Source organism: Aureococcus anophagefferens, assembly GCF_000186865.1.
Source record: "Aureococcus anophagefferens unplaced genomic scaffold AURANscaffold_1, whole genome shotgun sequence".
Lineage (NCBI taxonomy): Eukaryota > Pelagophyceae > Pelagomonadales > Pelagomonadaceae > Aureococcus > Aureococcus anophagefferens.
The window spans coordinates 743,530-765,803 of NW_008705561.1; the positions used below are offsets into that span (position 1 = coordinate 743,530).

General features: G+C 70.6%; 2 protein-coding genes across 2 annotated transcripts; one reads left to right on the forward strand and one right to left on the reverse strand.

The window, feature by feature from the left end:
- Positions 1 to 1,684: 1,684 nt before the first annotated feature.
- AURANDRAFT_60537 (hypothetical protein) lies at positions 1,685 to 2,704 on the forward strand (the record flags this gene model as incomplete). Its single annotated transcript, XM_009034007.1, has 1 exon — positions 1,685 to 2,704. One exon carries the CDS (start codon positions 1,685 to 1,687, stop codon positions 2,702 to 2,704), a length of 1,020 nt encoding a protein of 339 aa, XP_009032255.1.
- A 14,264-nt stretch (positions 2,705 to 16,968) lies between these two features.
- Positions 16,969 to 18,184, reverse strand: AURANDRAFT_35809 (hypothetical protein; the record flags this gene model as incomplete). The annotated part of the gene is made up of 1 exon (XM_009034495.1): positions 16,969 to 18,184. A coding segment is annotated over one exon (1,203 nt), but the record flags the coding sequence as incomplete, so codon positions are not given.
- Between the last annotated feature and the right edge of the window lie 4,090 nt (positions 18,185 to 22,274).

Consider the following 22,274-nt stretch of genomic DNA (forward strand, 5'->3'; position numbering starts at 1 on the left):
CGGCCAGATTCCCCAGTTTCCTGGCTCAGCAGGGGTCCGCCAGGGGTCGGATGTTGGTATAGAACCTCAAGGCGGCCTCCTCCGGTCGTCAGCCCGGTATCGCTGGACGCGTTGGACAAAAGGCAACCCCAAACGCGAGAGAGTTGCGCAATTTAGAATAAAATCCGCATTTTAAGTCGACATTTTCGTATTTTGGCCCAGTTTGGGTGCGTAGATGCCCGAAACTGCTCCGAATAGACCCCTCGATGGTGAATCTACCGGTCTCGATCCCAAGGAACATGTTAGTTGCAACTCTCGAGGCCGGCACTTCCACTTCAGCCGACCCGATTCGCCGAAAATATGCCTATTTTACGGCCGCTCGACGGGCCTCGAAACAAAGAATACGGCTTTTCGGGCACTTCTGGTGCCAAAAACCTATGGCTAGATGGCATCACGGACAGCCCCATCGACGGAACCAACCTCCTAGAGCCGCCGGTCGAAGCCTCTCGACTCAAAACGACCGCCGTAGAGCCGGTTCCGTGCCTCGAGATCCGCCTCGTACTCGATTCGGGGCCCCGCCGACCCGTAGGTGGTCGAGATTCCTGTGTTATTTGGTGCGGCTAGTCGCCCACGCCCCGGGGGGGCTTCGATCCGCCGAGAGGACGAGAAGAGACGACTCAAAACGACCGACGTGGCATCGATTCGGAGCCCGGAGATACCGCCCGTTCGCGAATACGGGCCCCGCCGGTCCGTAGACGGTCGGGGTTCCCGCGTCTTTTTGTGCGGCGAGTCGCTCCCGCCCCCGGGGGGCTCCGATCCGTCGAAAGAACGAGAAGATCCTGCGGCGTTGAGCCGCGTAATCGCCAAATTTGACCATTTTTGCCTTCAACTTGCATTCAAAATACGCCTCTGGCAAGCCAGCCAGCCAGCCGGGTTTCGACCCGGCCGGAAGCAAGCCGGCCAGAGAGGCCTAGGGAGACGGGATTGGGCCGGCCGGCTGGACCCAAGCCAGCCGGGCAAAATCGCCGGCCGGTTGCCGTCGGCCTTTAGCCGGCGGGGCAGGAGGCTACCTAAAAAACAATACCCGACGGCATGCCGGATTTTTGGTGCCGGCGACCGGCGCCCACCCACCCACCTCCCGGCCAATCAGCGAGCTCCTTTTTCGTTGGTTGCCTTCAAGTTGCCGCGTCGCGCGCCGCTGGTTATCGCTGAATTGCCACACCGCGCGCGCGGGACCGCGCGGCGCCGCAGTTCGACCGGGAGTCGCCGGTGCCGCTGCGGCAGGAGCCGCCACCGTGCAGCCGCGGGTCAGCCGACGAAAGCCGGGCGCGGCCCGACTCGACGAGGACACCGCCGTGGCCCATGGCACCTCCTCCCGGCTCCTGGCGCGGCGCGGGATGCGGGACGCGCGCGGCCTCCGCGCGCGCGCGCGCGCGCGTTACAAGTACCCTTTAAGTACACGTCGGGTTTTTAAAACCCGACCTCCGGGCCCACCCACCCACTGGGGGATGCCGTCGGATCTTTTGTCCGTGGTCGACTCTCGGGCGGGGCACGGTTCTCTAGAGCTCGCCGACCGCCTCCAACGCTGCGCGCGCGGCCGCCGTGCTCGAGCGCCGACGCGCCGTCGTTGCATCCCGCGATGCCCACGCGCCCCAGTCGCAAGTCGCGTAACAAAAACAAGAACGGCGACGAAGAAGAAAACGAAATGCTGCGCCTCGCCGCCTCGCGCTGGACCAAGGCCATAGCGCAGGCGCGCGACGCGGCGGCGCGCGGCGTCGACCTTGCCGAGGTCGCCAGGCCTCCGCCGCCGCCGCCGCCGCCGCCGCCCGCGCCGGTCGCGGCCGCGCCGGCCGCTCCCGCCGCGCCCGTCGCGCTCTCGAGCGCCGCGACCGGCGGCGCGGAGTCGTTCTGGCTCGCGGCGTCGCCGACGACGACGACGCTCCTCGGGCGGCTCTCGGACGTGCAGTCCAAGGGCTCGACGCCGGGCAAGAAGGCGCCGACGCCGGCCAAGGCGAAGCCCGCGACGCCCGCGAAGCCGGCGCCGACGCCCCCGAAGCCCGCGCCCGCGAAACCGCCCGCGAAATCCCCGCCGAAGCCGAAAACCACGAAACCCCAGCTCGTGGGCAACCCGCTCCTCGTGCTCTGCGACATGAACGGCACACTCGTGCACCGGTCCAAAACCGTTCTCCCCGTGAGCGCGAAGGCCGCCGTCGTCGAGAACGGCACGCACTACTACGCCCGCGACCACGCCGAGGACCTCGTCCAGTTCCTCTGCGACGCGGCGACGCCGAGCGACCCGGCGCGGCGGCGCGTCGTCTTCGCCTTCTACACGTCCATGCGCGAGGCGAACGCGCAGCCCATCGCGCGGTACCTCACGCGGGGCAAGCGCGCGGACATGTACGAGCGCAAGTTCAACAAGGACGACGCCTCCGGCGAGAATGCCTGGGACACGATGCGCGACCTCCCCAAGGTCTGGGGCACGCCGGCCAAGGCGGCCCACGGCTTCGACGAGACGAACACCTTGGTCATCGACGACACGCACCGCAAGATGCGCGAGTACCCGTCGAACGTGCTCGTCGTGCCGACCTACGACGAGGCGACCGTGCGCAAGGGCGGCGACGACGCCCTCGAGTACCTCGCGGCCTACATCGACGCGCTCCTCGACCACCCGGACGACATCCGCACGGCCGTCGACGACCGACCCTTCGTCGCGCCGAGCTTCTAACGGTTCGCGAGGCTGGTGGTGATTTTTGGGAGGCGGAGGTTACGTTGGGACTCGTGAGTGTGCTGGCAGGAATGGCTCCGCCGGGGCCGCGCACGGGTGCACGGCGCCGGACCCCCGGCCAGCAACAGGGGTGGTCTCGCTCGTGGCCGCGCAAGACGATCGCTCGTCCGCCCGCCCGCGCCGCCAGGCTCCCGCGACGGACCAACAATACAGAACCGCCTTCGATCTCGCCGCCAGGCTCCCGCGACGGACGATAGAAAACACGTCGTTGAGTGCGCGCGACAAGGAGAACACGGCGAGCGCGCACAGGCCTTGAGCGCGTGCGGCAACTCGCGCGATGACGCGCGCCTCGAAGCGGAAGGCCGCCGCGCCGGCGCCAGCGCCGCCGCCGAAGCGGCGCACGCGCGGCGCCGCCGCCAAGGACAAGGCCGAGGCGAAGCCCGCGGAGACGCAGCGCATGTCGACTCGGAAGCGAGGTCGCGCGAAGGAGGAGTCGTCGGAGGAAGAGGAAGAAGATGAGGCCGAGGAAGAGGAGGAGGCCGAGGAGGAAGAGGACGACGACGAGGAGGAGGCGCCGGAAGCGGCGAAGAAGCCGGCGACGCGCGCGACGCGCGCGTCGACGTCGTCGCGCGACGCGTCGCCGCGGCCGCCGGCCAAGGCCGCGCCGACGCCCAAGGCCCAGCCCAAGGCGCCGGCGCCGGCGCCGGCCCCCGCGCCCAAGGCCGCGCCGACGCCCAAGGCCCAGCCCAAGGCGCCCGCGCCCGCGCCCAAGGGCCGGCGGCGGCGCCCGCCGTCGCGGCGACGGGCCCGACGCCGCGCATGGCCGCCGTCGTCGCCGCGGCGCCCGCGGCGGCGCCCGCGCCGCCGCCCGCGCAGGCCCAGGCGACGCCGCGCATGGCCGCCGTCGTCGCCGCCGCCGCGCCCGCGCCCGCCGTCGCCGCCACGGCCGCCGGCGTCGCCGCCGCGCGCGCGCAGCCCGCGGCGCCCGCGGCGCCCGCCAAGGCCGACGCGCCCGAGGTCAAGGTCGAGGGCGCCGTCGCCGTCAAGGACGAGAAGAAGGACGAGTCCAAGAAGGCCGACGGCGCCGCGTCGGTGACGTCCGCGGCGTCGTCCGTGGGCCAGCAGATGAAGGCCCTCCAGCTGCGCTGGAACACGGCGTTGGCCAAGCTCCGGCGGCTCCGCCGCGCGGGCTCGTACCGCGGCGCGCTGCCGTCCATGTGCGTCGCGCCGCGCGCGCGGACGCACGTCGACCACGCGCTCGAGGAGATGCGCTGGCTCGCGACGGACGTCCACGAGGAGCGCAAGTGGAAGGTCGCCGCGGCGAAGCGCCTCGCGGACGCGTGCGCCGCGGAGATCCTCGCGGCGAAGACGCGGCCCATCTCCGGCGACGGCTTCGCGGCCGGGTCGCTCCAGCGGCGGGCCGCGGACTGCGACGCCCTCGCCGCGTCGTTGGACGGCCTGTGCCAGGGCGCGTCCAAGGGCCACTGCGCCCTCGTGGCGCGCTTCGGCAACGAGCGGCTCACGCGGACCGTCGCCGGCGCTTTGGTCCGCGCCGGCGGCCCCACGGTCGTCGTCTGCTTCGGCGACGAGGCCGAGCGGCGCTGGCGCCGCGCCGTCGCGGGCAACGGCGCCGCCGTCGCCGCCGCCGGGTCCCCGCCGGCGACGGACGGGCGGCCGCGCGTCGTGCTGATCCGCGCGGACGTCGCGCGGCGGCGGCTGCGCGTCGAGGAGCGCGCGAAGGCCAAGGCCGAAAAGAAGCGCAAGGCCGAGGAGGCCAAGGCGAACGCCGCCGCGGCGTTGGCCGCCGGCGTCGGCAAGCCGGCGTCGCTCGACGGCATCGCCCCGTCCGCGCCCGCGCCCGCGCCCGCGCCCGCCGACGACGACGACGACGACGACATGATGGAGGTCGACGTCGACGACGTGCTGGGCCGGGGCGCCGACGGCGTCGCCTGGGCCTACAGCGTCGTCGACGTGCGCGTGCCGAAGAAGGACCGCAAGGACCTGGCGGCGTCCGCGCCGCTCGCGGCCGCGCTGCAGTCCCTGGACTCGCACTCCTCGGCCAACCGGCGCGTCATCGTCGCCGCGTGCCCGCACGGCGACGCCGAGGCCCTGGGCTGGGCGGGCCTGCGGGCCTTCCTCCACCCGGCGGGCGGCGGGCCGGGGGACGCGCTCAAGGCCTTCGAGGCGTCCGCGACCTCCGCGCACGGCGCGCTCCGCGCGCTCGAGCGGAGCGTGCGCGACCGCTGCGCGTCCTGGGGCGACTTCGACGGCGGCGGCCGCCGCGAGGCGCCCGCCGCCGGGGCGAAGAAGAAGAAGGGCGGCGACCGGCCCGACGTCGACCAGCCCGCGGCCTGGGTGTCGTGCGCGCCGACGCAGCAGCAGCACCGCGCCTACGCGCGTCTGGTGAACTGCAACGACGCGAAGCGGGGGCTCTGCGCGAAGGCGTCGTCCGCCGAGGACGCGGGGCGCGTCGCGGAGACGCTGCGGGCGCTGCGTCTGGTCTGCGCGGGCGCGGAGACGCTCGCGACGGCGGGCGTCGCGGCGCCCGCGCCCGCGCCGGCGCTCGGCGCGGACGGCATGCCCCTGCCGCCGGAGCCCCCGGGGCCGCCGGGCCTGGGCGGCGCCAAGGTCGAGGCGCTCGCGGCGCTCGCGGCGCAGTACAAGGGCCTGGGCAAGCGGCTGCTCGTGCTCTGCTCGCTGCCGGAGGCGCTCGAGGCCGTCGGCGACGTGCCGGGCGTCTTGGGCGGCGGCGCGGCCTACTCGCCGGCGACGCACGACGCCCTCGTGGACGCCTTCGACGCCGGCGACGCGCACGCGTGCGTCGCGCTCTCCGGCCGCGCCTTCGCGACCTACGAGCGCGCGCTCAAGGCGCCGCGCAGGGCAGCACAAGAGAGCGAAATTCCCAACTTCAAAGGCTCATATCTCGGCCGTTTTCCACTCGTTTCGGCTGATTTTTGGACGAGCGATCATCTCTCGGAACGGTCTCGAAGCGTGGATGCTTTTTCCGGAACGCGCGCGCGCGGAACACTCACGTTGAAGCGACGTTGAATCACCCTTGTGCTGCCCAGGCGCCGCGCGTCGACGCGGTCGTCGTCTTCGACGAGGACTGGTGCGCGTGCCCGAAGCGGTGCCCCGCGGACTGGCTCCAGCGGCTCCAGCGCGACCTGGCGGACCAGGCGGCGCGGTCGGCGTCGCCGTCGAAGAAGAAGAAGGCGGGCGACGCGCCCGCGCCGCTGCCGGCGTACCGCTTGGTCGTCGCGGGCACGCTCGACGCCGCGCGCTTCGACGCGTCGCGCGCGGCGCCGGGCGACTGGGCCGGCGACGGCGGCGCGCTCGCCGCCGTGAAGGCGTCGCTGGGCGCGCGGCTCGGCGTCGTCGCGACGTGCGACGCGAACTCGACGCGCTGGGGCGGTCTGGTCGCGCTCGCGGGCACGGCGCTCGGCAAGTCGGACGACGACGACGCGCCGCTCCTCCTCGGGGGCACGCTGCCCGACGCGGCGGCCGTGGGCCGCGTCGCCGCGAAGATCGACAAGGCGACGCGGCGCGCGGAGATGGCGCGCGCGTCCCGGAGCCAGCTTCCGGCGGTCGCGGACGACGACGTCGCCATGGAGGAGGAGGCACGGGAGGGCGACGCGGACCTCTTCTACGCCGCGCTCGACGAGGGCGACCGCGCGCCGGGCGCGCTGAGCGTGCCTCTGGCGCTCGAGGGGCCCTTCGACCTGTCCGTCGCGCGCCTGCCCTTGCGGGACGCCGCGGGCCTCGTGCACAACCCGGAGTGGCTGCGGAGCTGCCGCGTGGAGACGCTGAACCGGCGCGTCCGCTACGCGGCGGCCGTCGGGTCCCTGGGCCGGCGCCACGGCAAGAAGTCGAAGCGGCTGGACCCGCCGCCGTGGATCCACTGCAAGACGGCGACGTCGCCGCGGCACCGGAGCGACTCGACGCTCGCCGCGGGCCGCAAGGACTCGCGGTCCGGCTCCCACGGGAGCCAGCGGAGCCCGCGGGCCAGCGACGACGCCGCGCGGGCCAAGGACGCGGCGCAGGCCGTCGGGCCCGAGGCCTACGCGCGGTGCCTCGACCGCGTCTGGACGCGCGACGACCAGTGGGAGAGCCGCATGCCCCAGGAGCACAGCGGCCGCGACAAGGACGCGCGGCCCATGGGGCCCCGGAGCTTCCTCGCGTACCTGGGGGGCTTCGGCGCGCGGATCCCGACGACGGGCGCGGCGAAGGACGCGGGCGCGGCGCCCGCGCCGCCGGCGGAGTCCTTCGCCGCGCGGCTGAAGACGCAGCACGCGGCGCTGAGCCTGCTCGTCGCGACGGTCGAGAAGCACCGGGGCTCGGAGCCGCCGGACCCGGTCATGGCCGCCGCGGACAAGGCCGCGGCCGCGGCGCCGCCCCTCGAGCCGCAGCCCGACTTCGAGGACCAGGCCGCCTTCGACGCCTTCTTCAAGGAGCGGGGGCTCGACACGCCGGACACCATCCTGGAGCGCGCGCGCGCGGACAAGGCCGCCAAGGCCGCCAAGGACGCGGAGGCGAAGAAGCTCGAGGAGGCCGCCAAGGCCAAGGAGGCCGCGGCGGCCGACGCGGCGGCGAACGACGCGCTCGAGAAGCAGCGCGAGAAGGCCATCGCGGCGCTCAAGGCCCGCAAGGCCGAGGAGGAGCGGGCGGAGGCGAAGCGCGTCGCCGACGAGAAGAAGCGCCTCGAGGAGGCCCGGGCGAAGAAGGCCGCGGCGGCCCAGGCGAAGAAGGACGCCGAGGGCGACGTCGTCATGGGCGACGCGCCGGCGAAGTAGGCGCGGGGGGCGCTCAGCTTCGCTACTATGGCGCGCGGGGTGGACGGGGGGCGATCGCGAGATACCGCGAGCGCGCTGGGGGGTGCGGGCAACGGGGGTCTCAGAAGATCGCGTCCGCGAGCGCGGCCATGAGCGGGCAGTCGGAGAAGTCCTCGAAGTCCGCGACGAAGAAGAGCGCGTCGCCCTTGAAGTCGAAGCCGCCCTCGCCCGGCGGGGGCATGGCGACGGCCTCCTCGTCGTAGAAGGCGACGTCGTCGTCGACGAGGCCGATGATGACGGACTTGGGCGAGCCGTGGTCCCCGCGCGCGCGGACGGCGGACTTGGGCGTCCGCGGCGCCTTCTTCTCGCGGCGCGCGCGGCCGTTCGTCGCCGGCCGGAAGGCCTTGGACAGCTGGCTCGGGTCCGCGGGCTTGAGGGCGACGGGCTTGATGACGACGCTCTTCAGGAGGGGCGTGAAGCCGTAGGCCCGCGCGGCGCCGCCGCCGGCCGCGCCGTCGAGCGCCGAGAGGCCCGCGCGGAGCAGGTCCATCTCCGCGCGCACGCGCCGCGCGGCGCCGTCGAGGTTCACGAACGCGGCCATGGCGCCGGCGCCGACGATGGCCGTCCGCCGCTTGAGGAAGAGGGCCGCGTCGCGCGACACCTGCGCGCGCGCGCCGCGTCGCGCGCGCGCGCGCGCGCGCGCGCGGCGGCGGGCGGCGCGCGCGCCCCGGCCCCGGGGCGGACGCCGCGGCGCGCGACGCCCATGGAGCGCTCCAGGCGCTGGCTGAGGGCCTCGCCCCCGGCCTCCTTGGCGGCGCGGTCCGCGAACTCGCGCACGAGGTCGTCGCGCGCGCACGTGAGGCTCTCGAGGAGGTTCTCCTCGCGGCGCAGCTTCGACTCCCAGTAGAGGCCCCCGCTGAGGCAGCTCGCGAGCGTGCGGATCCCCTCGGTCGTCCCCGCGGTCGTGTCCCCGGAGCAGCCCATCGTCGTGCCTTCGCGGGTCGCGCGGATCGAGGGCAGCCGGGGGAAAACTGAAACCATGAAGTTTTGTCTTTGAGAACCCCCGGCCAACTTCCCGGCCGACGCGTCGCCCACCATGGCCGCGTGGCAGCGCCGGGAGTTTTAAAAAGCTATTCCCGGGCGACCGCGTCGCCACGTGCGTCGCCCACCATGGCCGCGTGGAAGCGCTTGGGATCGCCGTCGTGCTCGACGATGAGGCTCGCGATGACGCCGGCGAGCGCGTCGTTGATGCCCGGCGCGCACCAGTGCTGGCAGTCCTGCTGGAGCCGCTGGCCCTTCTTGTTCTCGACCGCCGGGGAAACGTGGGCCGCGCCGACGTCGTAGAGCATGTCGCCGCCCAAAACCGCCAGGGGCAGCTTCATCGCTCGCACCCGCGCCAACGCAAGCTCCCGCTCCGAGGGGCACACGTGACCGCGGCAGCCGGGCTCGACGCCGTGCGTGTAGTTCGCCGCGCCGATGGAGTAGTCGCCGTGGGAGCAGGGCTCCTTGCCCGTGCTCATGGTGGCGCCGCTGTGGTCGGGGCCGAAGTAGTGGGGCACGTTCGGCGCGAGCGCGATGGGCCACGCGGCCCGCGTCGCGTCCACGGCGATCTCCGCGATGGCCGCGTGGGCCGCGTCGAGGCCCGCGGCCTCCAACGTACCGTTGATGTGGTGCATCGTCGGCCGGTGGACGCAGATGTCGGCGCCGCCGCAATCTTGGAAGAGCAGCTTGGCCATGTTCGAGGGGGGCTGCACATACCAATAGTCCTCGAAGCCCCGGAGCTTGATGAAGCCGCCGCCCGCCAACTTCAGCGAGATGGGTTTCCCCTGGCCCGGCTGGTCCCAGCCCGCGGCCCACGCTTGCTCCCATTCGTCCAGGCCGTGGCCACCCCTGGTCCAGACCGCGCGCTCGTCCACCGGCAGGCCCTCGACCTCGGCCCGCCAACCCGGCCCCTCGGGGTGCTCTACGCGGCCCCGCAGCGCCGGCGGGATCGCGCACGCGAACGCGGCGAACAGCTGCCGCGCGGTGCTGTCGCCGCAGATCCAGAGCCGCCGCCCGCCGCTCAGGATGCGGTCGAGCGCCGCCGCGTCAAACGCGCGGAGCGCGCACGCGTCGGGCTCGAGGACGACGTGCGCGTTCGCGTAGCGCGCGTTCGCCCGCGCGCGCGGCGCCTTAAGCGGGTCGTCGCGGACCCACGACCAGGCGCCCACGTCGCGGCCGCAGGCGTGCGGTTCGTTCTCGGCGAGGCAGGTCAAGTTTCCGTAGGGCATCCGGCGATTCGCGAGGACCTCGCTCGTCCACTCCGCCTCGCTCAGACCGCGGAAGCGCCCTCGCAACGCGCCCGGCAAAAAGTCCTCGACGCGACTGAAGCAGGGCCTCGCGTCGAGCACGTGGCAGAGCAGGACAGCCGCGAGCCGGCGCGCGTCCATGCCGCCGGGCTGCCAGGAATCATGATGCTCGCTCGGCTCGATCAAAACTTCAAGCACGCACGTTGAACCAGGCGCCACTAGCTGCGCCACCCCTCCGGCGACGTACGAGTTCGACAGAAGAACGCGCGCATTAGCAGAGCTGCATGCCCGCGCAGGGCCCGCAGCTGCAGCAGCAGGCGAGGTCGGCGTCCTTGAGCATCTTGGCCGTGCGCGCGATCGCGTCGACGAGCCGGAGCGCGAAGGCCGAGAGGAGCGCGACGGACTTGGCGAGGTCCGGCTGGGCCTTGTAGACGTCGTAGATCGACGAGGCCTGTTTCATGACGCGCCGCGACGTGTGCATCAAGTCGACGATGATCGCGGGGTTCGGCGGGAACGAGACGCCCTGGACGGCCTTGAGGATGATCTGGACGATGGACTGGAGCATTTCGAGGGCCGAGACGATCTTGGGCACGCAGTGCTCGACGTAGGCCAGGGACCGGAGCGCGTCGTCGAAGTTGTGGCCCAGGTGGTTCAGGTCGCTGTAGAGGAGGAAGACGTTCGACAGGTCCGCGACGAGGTCCTTGATGGACGCCGCGACGCCGCCGAGCACGCCCGCGGACTTTTTCCGCACGGCGCCCTTCTTCTTGAGCTTGACGCTCGGCTTCGCCGGCGGCTCCTCCGGTTTCCCGCGGCCCTCGGGCGCGGGCGGCGCGCCGCCGCCGTCGGGCGCGGGCGGCGCGCCCGCGTAGGGCACGAGGTCGCGGCACGTCGGCGGCGCCGGCGGCGCCCGCGGTCCGCGGGGGCGCGGCAGATGGATGCCGCGCGCGAGCGAGAAGGCGCGCTTCCGGGGCACCGCGGGCGCGAGGTCCAGGCCCGGCGCGTCGCCGCCGTCGCCGCCGTCCGACGCGCCGCGCGGCCGCGCGGCGCCGTGGTCCGCCACGACCCGCGCCACGGCGCCGCGCCAGGCCGAGAGCGCCGCGGGCTCCGACGCGCGGCGCCGCCCTCCCTCGAGCAGGAAGCCGCGCCGGAGCCCCGCGGCCGGCGGCGGCGGCGGCGCCGGCCGCCGGAGGAACCCGCGCGTCACGCCGTCGAAGCGCGGCGTCTCGCGCGGGACCGGCGGCGCGGGCGCGGGCCAGGCGTCGGCGTCGGGCGCCGGCGGCGCGCCGCCGCGGTCCGGCAGCGACTCCGCGTACTCGAGGAGCGTCGGCGCGCGACGCCGCGGCGCCGCGAGGTCGCGCATCTCGACGTCGCGGTCGTGCGTCGCGCCCAGCCCGTCGGACCAGGCGTCGGCGCGCGGCGGCCCGCCGAGGTGCGTCGGCGGCTGCTCGCTCGCGTCGGAGGCGTAGGACTTGCGCCGCTCCACCTCCTTGGGCGTCGCGTCCGTCGGCGGGAGCGCGGACGCTTCCCGAAATAATTTCGGCGGCTTCGGGACGACGTCCTTCCACGACTTGCGGGCCGACGCCTTCTTCTTGCCGCCGACCTGGGCCGACGCGCCGGCGTCCTGGCCCAGGCACTCCAGCAGCGCGTCGCAGAACGTGTCCTTCTCGCGCTTCGGAGGGTGCGGCGTGTGGTACCACTGGATCCACAGCAGCACCTCCCCGGAGAAGGACGTCGCGTCCTCGGCGTTGCCCGTCACGCGGAACCACTTCATCTTCGCCGCGTGGTCCCGGTAGGGGCCCAGCTCGACCTGGAACTGTCCCATGGGGTCCGCTTTCCCGAACTGGTCCCAGTCCTGGACCTCGACGGTCATGAGCGGGTTCGTCCCCTTGAGGCGCATCTCGTAGATCTCGCGCCAGACGGGGAAGAACGTCTTTTTGCGGGCCGTCGTGACGACCTCGCAGTGCGGCCGGTTCTCGACCGTGAACCGGAGCCGCGGGTCCGACGTCCGCTCGCCCGTGAGCGCGTTGTGGTCCACGGCGCTGAGGTCCCGCGCGCGGAACACGCCCAGCCGTAAACAGTTCGGGGCCTGGTCCGGGTGCGCGTCGACGAAGTCGGCGAAGGGGCTCCACGTGTCCAGGTCCGGCCGGTACGTCCATCGGAGCGCGAGCTCGACGTCGCCGGAGATGGGCGCGTTCGGGTCGTCGTCGTCCCAGTAGTCGTCGCCGGAGTCCGAGTCGGAGTCGTCGGGATCTGGCTTCGGGGACAGCTTCTTGAGCATGTACCAGCGCTTCGTCCGCTTGTGGTCCTCGTGCGGCGTCAAATCGATGACGCACGTGCCGAGGTCGTCCTCGTCGCCCGCGAGGTCGTAGTCCTTCAGCGCCACCCGCAGGCACACGGGCTCCTTTTCGAGTTTCACGTCGTCCGGGTCGTCGGTGATGAGCTTCTTGAGGTCGCCCTCGTCGTCGTCGGACTCGTCGTCGGACTCGTTCGCGTGGAGCTCGAAGGAGAAGATCTCGTTCCACTGGGGGTCGAGGTTCTTGTACTTGATCGTCGACCGCACCTCGTTGCCGCCCGGCGCCGTGACGACGACGAAGGGGTCGCTCGACCCCTTGAAGAGGAAGTTGCCCTTGTCCTTGATCGCGAGGTCGCGCGCGCGAGAGACGCCGATCTCGAGGAAGTTGGGCTTGAGGTCCTCGTCGTCGTACAAATCCCTGTCCAGGAAGGGCTCGAAGTCGTACTGCTCGCCGCGCCGCGCCGCGCGCTGCCGCGCCTCGGACGCCTCCTTCTGCTCCATCTTCGCCCAGTGCGTCTGGTAGAGGTCCCAGCCGCGGATGATGACGTCCATGACCGTGGTGACGAAGTGCTCGATGGTCATCATGGCCTCGACGAACTTGGGCGACGTCTTGTACATCTTCGGCAGCGAGTCCGTGTTCTTGACGATGTCGTAGCCCGTGTAGCAGACGTTCGCGATCGCCGCGGGGTTGCCCGTCGCGGCCGAGAGCGTCTTGATGAGCATGGAGATGATGGTTTTGGCCTCGCCGATGGCGTCGTTGACCATGGGCACGAAGCCCACGACGACGGACATGGCCTCGACGGCGCGCTTCCACTCCGTCGCGATGACGCTCAAATCCGCGGCCAGGATGAGCATGTTCGACGCGGTGTAGAACGTCGACTCCGCGGACGACATGACGGACTCGACGGCGTCCTCGATGAAGTCCGGCGTCAGGTAGCTCAGCACGGTCTCGTTGCGGCCCGCCTTGTGGTTCGGGTCCGCGGCCGGGTTGTACCACCACTTGATGACCAGTTCCACCTTGCCCTGCGGCTTCTCGCCTTTCGCGCCGGACGCGCCGACGTCGTACCAGTCGTGGTGGACCTTGCGGTCGTCGAAGGTCGGGGCGAGCGGTACGACGATCTTGCCCATGACGTCGCCGCCGCCCACGGCGTCGTAGTCCTCGACGATGACCTCCAGCGTTTGCGTGGAAGGCGCGTCGACGTTCTTCGCGCACGCGAGGTCGAAGGTCTCCTTCCAGACGGGCCGCAGCGTCTGGGACCGGTAGGACGTCTCGCCGCGGTGCGCGTCCGTGACGGCGCCGACGCCCGTGACGCCGAGGCGGATTTTCGGGTCCGACGAGCCGCCGTCGGAGAGGAGCCGCTTGTCCATGACGGCGAGGCCCGTCGCGCGGTGCACGCCGACGCGCAGCTCGTTGGGGAGGTGTTTCTTGGTCTGTAGGAGGGTCTGCTCCTTCTCCTTGAAGGGCTCCCAGTGGTCCGCGCGCCAGTCGTAGATCCAGCGCATGACGAGGAGCAAATCGCCCTGGACGGGCTTCTTCGTCTCCTTCACGACGCGCCCGTCGGCGTCCTCGAGGGCCTTCCAGGCGCCGCCGGCCGTCTCGTGGGGTTTCAGCGTCATCGTGAAGGAGCCCATGCGGTCCGCGCCCGACGTGAGGTCGTAGTCCTCGACGATGACCTCGACGTCGAGCGACCACGCATCCTCCGCGGGATCGGGGTCGATGCCCAGCACGAAGACCTGCTTCCACTTGGGGTTCAGGTCCTTCTCCTTGACCTTGGATCGCACGCTCACCTCCTTGCGCGTCGGCCCCTTCTTCACGACGAACTTGACGCGCGGGTCGCTCCACCGCTTCTTCGAGAAGACCTCGCTGTCGACGGCCGCCAAATTCCGCGCGCTGTGAAGCCCGATCTTCAGAAAGTTCGGCGGCGGCGTCGTGTCCTCGATGCGCGTCTCGAAGGGCTCGGCGAATTCGGCGTCGAGCTTCCGGAGGTCGTCGCGGCGCGCGCCCATGAGCGGGTTCTGCGTCGCGACGATCGCGGAGCCGGGTTTGGGCGCGCCGCCGCCGAAGACGCCGCCGAAGAAGCTGCCCCCGGCGTCGCCGCTCGTGCCGAAGAGGCCCCCGCGCTCTTTTGTCTTCTCCTCGTCGGCGTCGGCGTCGGCGGGCTGCGGCTCCGCCGAGGAGAGGTTCCGGGGCGACGCGGCGCCGGCGCCGGCGGAGTCGACGGACTCGACGGTGTCGTCGTAGTCGTCCTTGGTCGTGGACCCGAAGAGATGCTTCATTTGCATCAATGGCCTCCGGCGCGCTGATCGGAGCGCGCGCGGACGCCGGCGCGACGGAGCCAGTCGTCAAGAATGCTATTCAGCAGGCTGCCCGATTTCCTACTGCAAGTTCGCATGCTGAGGATTTCGATGAAGGCCTTCTGAGGCGATTATGGCAGCTACTCGAGCAGTCTGAGGTCGTGTTGGAACGATGGACGAGCAAGAGGATGCACACGGTTGGACGGGAGAGGATACCATCGAAGTGTTGGTGAACGGCGTGATGTTGGGCCACTGGTGGCTGGGCAACGTCCGATTGGTCATGACGTTGTTGTCTTCGCTGCTCATCTCTCCCATTTCGATTTCGAAGCCGATGGGTGCCTCAAGAGAGCCGTGTGCGATGCGCGCGCGGCAACGTGTGGGCTGGTCGGTCTCATCATCCCAGTGATCACGTTTGCCATCCTCCAACACGAGTGCGACGACCAGTGCTGGCATCGTCTCGGACCGCTGCGCGACGACCGGTGCTCGCACGGGTGCGCGGCGAAGTCGTCGTCGGAGGCCGAGCGGCCCGGCGAGTTCCTACTGAGACCGTGGAACGCGCACTCGTCCGCCTTCCTCGTCGCCGCCGGCTTTCGCGTAAACGCGCGGCGGGAATTGTCGTCGCGGTTGCTCGGCTGGGCCCTCATATGCACCGGCACCGCGTCCTACGCGTGGTGGGGCAGCCGCACGCAGGCGGCCTGGAAGCTGGACAACCGCGCCATGGAATGGATGGTCTCGGCGCTCGCGGCGCGGCTCGCGTCCTCCGCGGCTCCGCGGCTCGAAGTCCCCTGCGTGGCCGCGACGGTCGCCGCGTGGGCCGCGCGCTGGCCGTCGGACGCGCCCGTGGCCCTCGAGCCGCTCATCCTCGCGATGGCCGTCGCCGGGTTTCTCCGCATGCGGCGTCCGAACCGGCTCTGCGGCGCGGGGCTCGCGTGCGCGGTCGCGGGCCTCGGCTGCAAGATCGCCGACGTGCGCTACGACGTCGCCTGCGGCACGGCGCTCTTCCACGTCTGCGAGGCGGCGGCCTTCGCCCTGCTCGCGGACTGGGCACCATAAGCGACCCGCTGTGTTAACGTGGGGGGCGCGCTCCGAGACCGCGGGAGGGCGGCGTCTGAAGGCGCGGCCGCAGCGCGCGGTCCGCGGGCGACGCGCCTAGACGTCGTTGTTGTTGCCGCTGGCGCCGAGGTCGCCGTAGCCCTGGGTCGAGGGCTTGATGGCCGGGAGGCAGATCTCGCCCGCGTCCTCGTTCGCGGGGACGCGCGCGGGCGGCGGCGCCGCGAGCGCCTGGACCTTGAGGAACGCGGCCGTCGCCACACCCAAAGCGATGAGCGCGATGACGAGGGCGAGGACGCCGATGAGGCCGATCTTCTTGCGGTCCTTGTCGTGGTCGTCGTCGTCCTCGCCGGAGCAGGAGCACGTCATCGCGTCGACCTTCTCCTCGAGCGCGTCGAGGTCCTCCGCGAGGGCCATCTCGGACTCGATCTCGCCGAGCTCGTACTCGAACCAGGACCGGCGCTTGCCCGAGATCACGTAATCCTCCTGGCCGCCGCCCTTGGTCGTGTTCGACTCGAACTTCCACTTGGGGTAGCCGTCCTCGGCGCTCGGGAGCACCATCATGTCTAAAGCCGCGCGCGAGATGTCGAGCATGTCCTTGGGTGCGGACTCGAAGTTGTAGTCGCCGAGCAACGCCTGGCCGTCCTCGGAGAGGATGTACTTGATGAACGCGTAGAGGAGGGCGCCCTTCTCGCCCGAGCCGGACTGGTCCCGGTTGACGTAGAGGTAGGACACGGCGACGATGGGCCACGTGTACTGGCCGGGCATGTTGTGGAGCGACACGTCCGCAAAGTCCGCGGAGGGGTCCGTCGGGAGCACGCCCTCGGCGATGGCCTCCTCGGCGGCCGCCTGGACGCCGCCCTGGGCGATGGACTCGGACGACGACTGGTACGTGCCGTACAAGTTCTTCAGCTCGACCTCGCTGAGGCCGTCGTCGTGGCCGTGGCCGCTGTCGATGTAGCCGATGGAGTACTCCGTGGACGAGATGCTCGACGACATCTCGCCGGACCCCTCGATGGCGACGGTGACCTCCGGCCAGTCGATGGTCGACCCGACCTGCGTCCACTTCTCCGGGCACGCGGCCGCGAGGTACTGCGTGATGCCCTTGGTCGTCGACGAGCCGTAGGTGCGGTGGTAGACGACGATGGGCTGGCCCGACGGCGGCGAGAAGTCGGGGTTGATCGCCATGATGTCGTCGTGGTCCCAGGTCGTGATGACCGCGTTGAAGATGTCCGCGATGATGCACGCGTCCAAATTCAGGCCCGTCGACGGCAGCGTCGAGTCGGGCACGTTGTGGAAGAAGGACATGGCGCCGAGGTTGAACGGCACGTGCAAGACCGTGACGCCGTTGTCGAGGAGCGTCTGCCGGTCCTCCGTGGAGAAGGGCATGTCGCCGGAGCCGAAGTCGCTGTAGCTCACGTAGCCGTTGTCCTCGCCCATGAACTCGTACTGGCCGATGCTGGAGCCGACGCCGCGGTAGGTCATCTTCACCGGGGGCTTGGCGCGGGCCTCGAAGAGGGACATGATGTCCCAGTAGAACTTCGACGGGTTCGTCGTTCCGGAGCCGTCGAGCGCGATGAGGCCCGAAGAGCGGACGAGCGCCGCGAGCTCGTCGACGGTCGCCTCGAGCGTCGCGAGGTCGTCGGCCGTCGCCATCTCGGACTCGATCTCGCCGAGCTCGTACTCGAACCAGGACCGGCGCTTGGCCGAGATGACGTAGTCCTCCTGGCCGCCGCCCTTCGTCGTGTTGCTCTCGAACGTCCACTTGGGGGAGCTGTCGGACGCGAGGGGCAGGTCCATCATGTCGAGCGCCGCGCGCGAGATGTCGAGCATGTCCGCCGGCGCGGCCTCGAAGTTGTAGTCGCCGAGCAGCGCCTGGCCGTCCTCGGAGAGGATGTACTTGATGAACGCGTAGAGGAGCGGGCCCTTGGACCCGGAGTCCAGCTGGTTCTGGTTGACGTAGAGGTAGGACACGGCGACGATGGGCCACGTGTACTGGCCGGGCATGTTGTGGAGCGACACGTTGTTGAAGTCCGCCGACGGGTCCGTGGGCAGCACGCCGAGCGCGATGGCCTCCTCCGCGGCCGCCTGCACGCCGCCCTGGGCGATGGCCTCCGCGGACGACTGGTACGTGCCGTACAAGTTCTTCAGCTCGACCTCGCTGAGGCCGTCGTCGCGGCCGTGGCCGCTGTCGATGTAGCCGATGGAGTACTCCGTCGCGTCGATCATCGACGACATCTCGCCCGAGCCCTCGACGGCGACGGTGACGTCGGGCCATTCGATGGTCGACCCGACCTGTGTCCACTTCTCCGGGCAGGCCGCGGCGAGGTACTGCGTGATGCCCTTGGTCGTCGACGAGCCGTGGGTGCGGTGGTAGACGACGATGGGCTGGCCCGACGGCGGCGAGAAGTCGGGGTTGATCGCCATGATGTCGTCGTGGTCCCAGGTCGTGATGACCGCGTTGAAGATGTCCGCGATGATGCACGCGTCCAAATTCAGGCCCGTCGAAGGCAGCGTCGAGTCCGGCACGTTGTGGAAGAAGGACATGGCGCCGAGGTTGAACGGCACGTGCAAGACCGTGACGCCGTTGTCGAGGAGCGTCTGCCGGTCCTCGGTGGAGAAGGGCATGTCGCCGGAGCCGAAGTCGTTGTAGGACACGTAGGCCCCGGCGGGGTTCTCCTCGCCCATGAACTCGTACTGGCCGATGCTGGAGCCGACGCCGCGGTAGGTCATCTTCACCGGTGGCTTGGCGCGCGCTTCGAAGAGCGACATAATTTCCCAATAGAACTTCGACGGGTTCGTCGTGCCGCTGCCATCTAGGATGATGTCGTTGGCCTGCACGTTCGTGCAGGACAGCGCGATTGCGAGCGCCGCGAGCTTCATTGGCTTCTATTAAAGACGCCGATGACAGCCGACGGTCTTCTCAGCAGCCACTCGCTGCAGCGACGCGGTGTAATAATATTATTCTATCAATCAGGGGCTGCCGTTTGGAAAGTCAAGTTTTGCGGTGAACCCACATTGACCATATCAATCAAGTCGACGGGCTGCCCATGTTTTAAACGCAACACCGCTAGAACGCCTCGAACCATGCTGCAGGCGGCCCGTGAATACCTATTCGGTTCGTCGGCAGCCCCGGAGGCGCCGCCCGAGGCGCCGCCCGAGGCGAAGAAGCGGCGCGGTCTCGCTCATGCGCCTGCCCGACGACGCGCTCCTCGATGCGTGCGCGAGTCCATTAGCTCGCATCGACCGCGCGCGATGTCCGACGCGTTTCCCACCGATGTGATCGTTGAGGTTCTCACTTGCCTCGACGTCGAGACGGTGCTCCAGGTCGGCTGCTCGAATACGTCGCTGCGAGAGACGACTTTGCTGGAGCGCGTCTGGACGCCGCGGCTAGCCACGTGCGGGCTCGGGCGCTTTCCTCTCGACGCCGAGGCGGTCGCGGAGCTCGTGCGCCTCGGTGGAGATGCTCGGCGCATCTGCCTGCAGTGCCTCCCGTGGCGACCGCGGCGCGGCGCGGCCTCGGGCGCGGACGACGACTCTGACATGTGGCAGACCTCCTGGAGCTGGAGGCCAGACTGGATGCCGAAGCAGCTCTACATAGAGGGGTGCGATTTCTTTTTCGTCGAGGTCTACGAAACGAATTTTGATAACTCCAGCGCAGATGGTCGACGACCTACTGATCTTCGAGTTGCTTTGCCCGAAGTCCCGCATTCACAAACTTTCATCAAGCGTCACATTGCGACCAAAGTCATCCCGTTGGGACGCGCTTTGGTATCAAATTTCCCAGAAGAAGTCTACGTGCCGCTGAAAGTTGATCTGCCTGGCGATGATATTGGCGATCGCGTGTTCGATGTTCGCGTCTTCATGCTACGGGACCTGATTTTAGCGCCATTAGCAGACACGTGCTGCATGGAGGGCGAAGGAAACAGTCGCAGCCACGAATCGAGACGCTTCGCAGACAACGATCGTAGACTAGATGTGTCGTGTGATATGGACATCAACGTGCCTAATCAGCAAATCAATTCCCTTTCGTTGCGCTGGAATTTGTTCAAGAATCTCAAAGACGATGACTCTGACGAGGAGGAGTGGGATGAATTAGAACACCACAACCTCGGTGGGCTGTGCGACTTTCACCACTATAACGCGTCGCGAATCCTCTCAACCTTGGAGGACGGTCATGCGCACCGATATTCTTTCGCGTGCGACTACGAGCGCGACAGTCGAAACCCGACCCTCTTCGATTTCTCGCGCAAGAAGCCTCCTCGCGATCGATCAGCAGTGGGCCACACTCACAACACATTCCGTGCTGCCGAGGCTGAGGTCCAGCTCGCCCAAGCTGCCCTCGACGCGGCGAGGGCCAAACTCGATGACGCGCACTGTCGCGCGCACCGCTGGCTCTAACCTCCGGAGATGCTCCAAGCGCCCTTAGCCCCCTAGACGGCCGCGAGGTAGTCCATGACGGCCTCGATCTCGATGACGCCGGACTGCGTCGGGTCGAGCTCGCCGGCCATGTCCTCGAATTCGAACTTGGACTTGTTCTGCCACGAGGGCGGGAGCGCGACGCAGTCGAAGCTCGCCTTGCGGAGGATGTGGACGAGGGCCTCGCGCGTCACGCTCGGCACGGGCGGCGGGAGCTCGACGGCGGGCTCCTCGGGCTCCGGCGGCTCCTCGGGCTCGGCCTCGGGCTCGGCCTCGGGCTCCGCCGCGACGTCCGCGTCCGCCGGGGGCTCCTCCGCGGCGGCGGCCTCGGCGCCCTCCTCGGCGGCCGGCGGCTCCTCGGCCGCGGGCTCCTCGGCCGCGGGGGTTTCCGCGGCGGCGGGCTCCTCGGCCGCGGGCGTCTCCGCGGCCGGCTCCGCGTCGGCGGCCTCCTCGGCGGCGGGCTCCGCGTCGGCGGCCTCGGCGCCCTCGGCCGGCGGCTCGTCGCCCTCCGCGGGCGGCGGGGGCGCGGGCTTGGCGGGCTCCGGCGGGACCTCGGGCTCGGGCGGCGGCGGGAGGTGGTCCTTCGACTGCGATAAAGCGACGAAGGCCATCTCGAGCTTCTCCCGCAGGTCGCGGAGCTGGGCCCGCGAGAAGTGGTCCGCGGGCAGGTCGTAGGGCACGGCGTCCGGCGGCGGCGTCGGCAGGAGGTCGCAGAGCTCCGGGTGGAGGATGAGCTGGTGCGCGCGGGGGTGCGTCCGCCACTCGAGGCACTCGGAGAGCGGCACGAGGCGCACGTTGGGGTTGATGCGCAGGATGATGCCGTCGATGACCATCAGATGCTCGATGCAGCGCTCCTCCTCGATGATGGCCTGCACGCGGCGGACGACCTCCTCGACGACGCTGAGCTCGCCGTCGACGCGCGCCTCGATCCACTGGGCCATCTCCTCGAAGATCTGCTCGTGGCGCGTCTCGAGCTGGAGCTTGTGCGCCGCGGCGCTGCGCCGGATGCGGTCCACGCGCGCCGCGAGGAGCGCGGCCTGCTGCCAGACGGCCTCGCGCAGGCCCGGCGGCTCGCCCGCGGCGAGCGGCGGCACCTCGACGGGCGCGCCCAGTTTCGCCGCGTACTCGAGGGCCAGCTTGCAGGCCGCGGCGAGGACGTCCGCGGGCGCCTCGTCCTCCTTGGCCGCGTCCTTCTTCATCGACGCGCGCCGCGCGTCCTCCTTCGGCGGCGCCTTCTTGCCCTTGTCGCCCTTGGCGTCCAATTCCGGGGGCGGCGCCAGAGCGAAGGGCTCGCCGAGGTCCGGCAGCACGTTCGGCGGCAGGGGGTCGCGGCCGTCGTCGCCCGCGAAGACGTGGAGGAGCGCGTCCGGGCCCTTGTCGTCGTCGTCCTTCGAGTCCTTGTCCGTCTTCTTCGTCGAGGCCTTGGACCCGCGGCTCGTCGGCCGCTTGCCGTCCTTCGTGCCCGGCCGCTTCGACGCGCTGCTCGGCCGCTTGGGCTGCTTGTCCTTGCCCGACGCGGACGAGCTCCGCTTGCCCTTCTTGGACGCGGGCCGGCTCTCGGCCTCCTCCTCCTTCTTCTCGACGACGAGCTTCGCGAAGCAGCGCGCGAGGGAGCCGCCGCCGTCCACGGCCCAGGTCCCCGCGGGCGCCGCGTAGGGCAGCTCGCCGTCGGCCGCCGCGGGCTCGGGCTCCTGCGGCGGCGCGCCCTCGCCGACGGGCGGCATGGACGTCGTCGGGTAGCGCGCCGTGTAGTAGTCCACGAGCAACGCCGCGGACGCGTGCGTCCGGTCCACCTCGAGCTGGACGAGGCACGCGTAGTTGCGGAGCGCGGCGTCGACGCGGTGCTCGAGCGCGCCGTTCGCCTTCTGGTCCGCGTGGACCTGGACGGCCTCGTCCTTGCGCTTCTCGACGATGGTCCAGAGCGCCGCGCGCACCTCCTCCACCCGTAGATGGAGCTCGGCCTTGGTCTCGTCCTCGAAGCGCATCGCCGGCGCGATGGAGTTGTTGAAGTCGTCGACGAAGGCGTCGTACGTCTTCTGGCGGTCGTCGGGCCGCGCGAGGTACGCGACGAAGTCGACGCGGAGCCGGAAGTTCGCCAACGTCGCCGCGCCGCGCTCCTCGCGGAGCGCGCGGAACGCGCGCTTGGCGCCGTCGAGGAACGCGTCCTCCGCGTAGCCCCAGCAGCGGCCGAGCACGCGCGCGACGTCGACGCCCAGGGGCTTCGCGCGGCCCAGGGGCGAGTCGTCGACGGGCTCGACGGGCGCGGGGAAGGGGCCCGCGGCCCTCGTCGCCTCGAGGTCGCCGACGAGCGCCGCGAGCAAAGCCTCGCCCGCGGCCGCGGCGGCCTCGGCCGCGCCGCGGCCGTCCTCGACCTTCTTCTTGTCCTCGTGCTCGTAGGTGTCCGCGGCGGCGCGGCCCGCGGCGGCCTGGGCCTCGGCGTCGGGGACGCGCGCCTC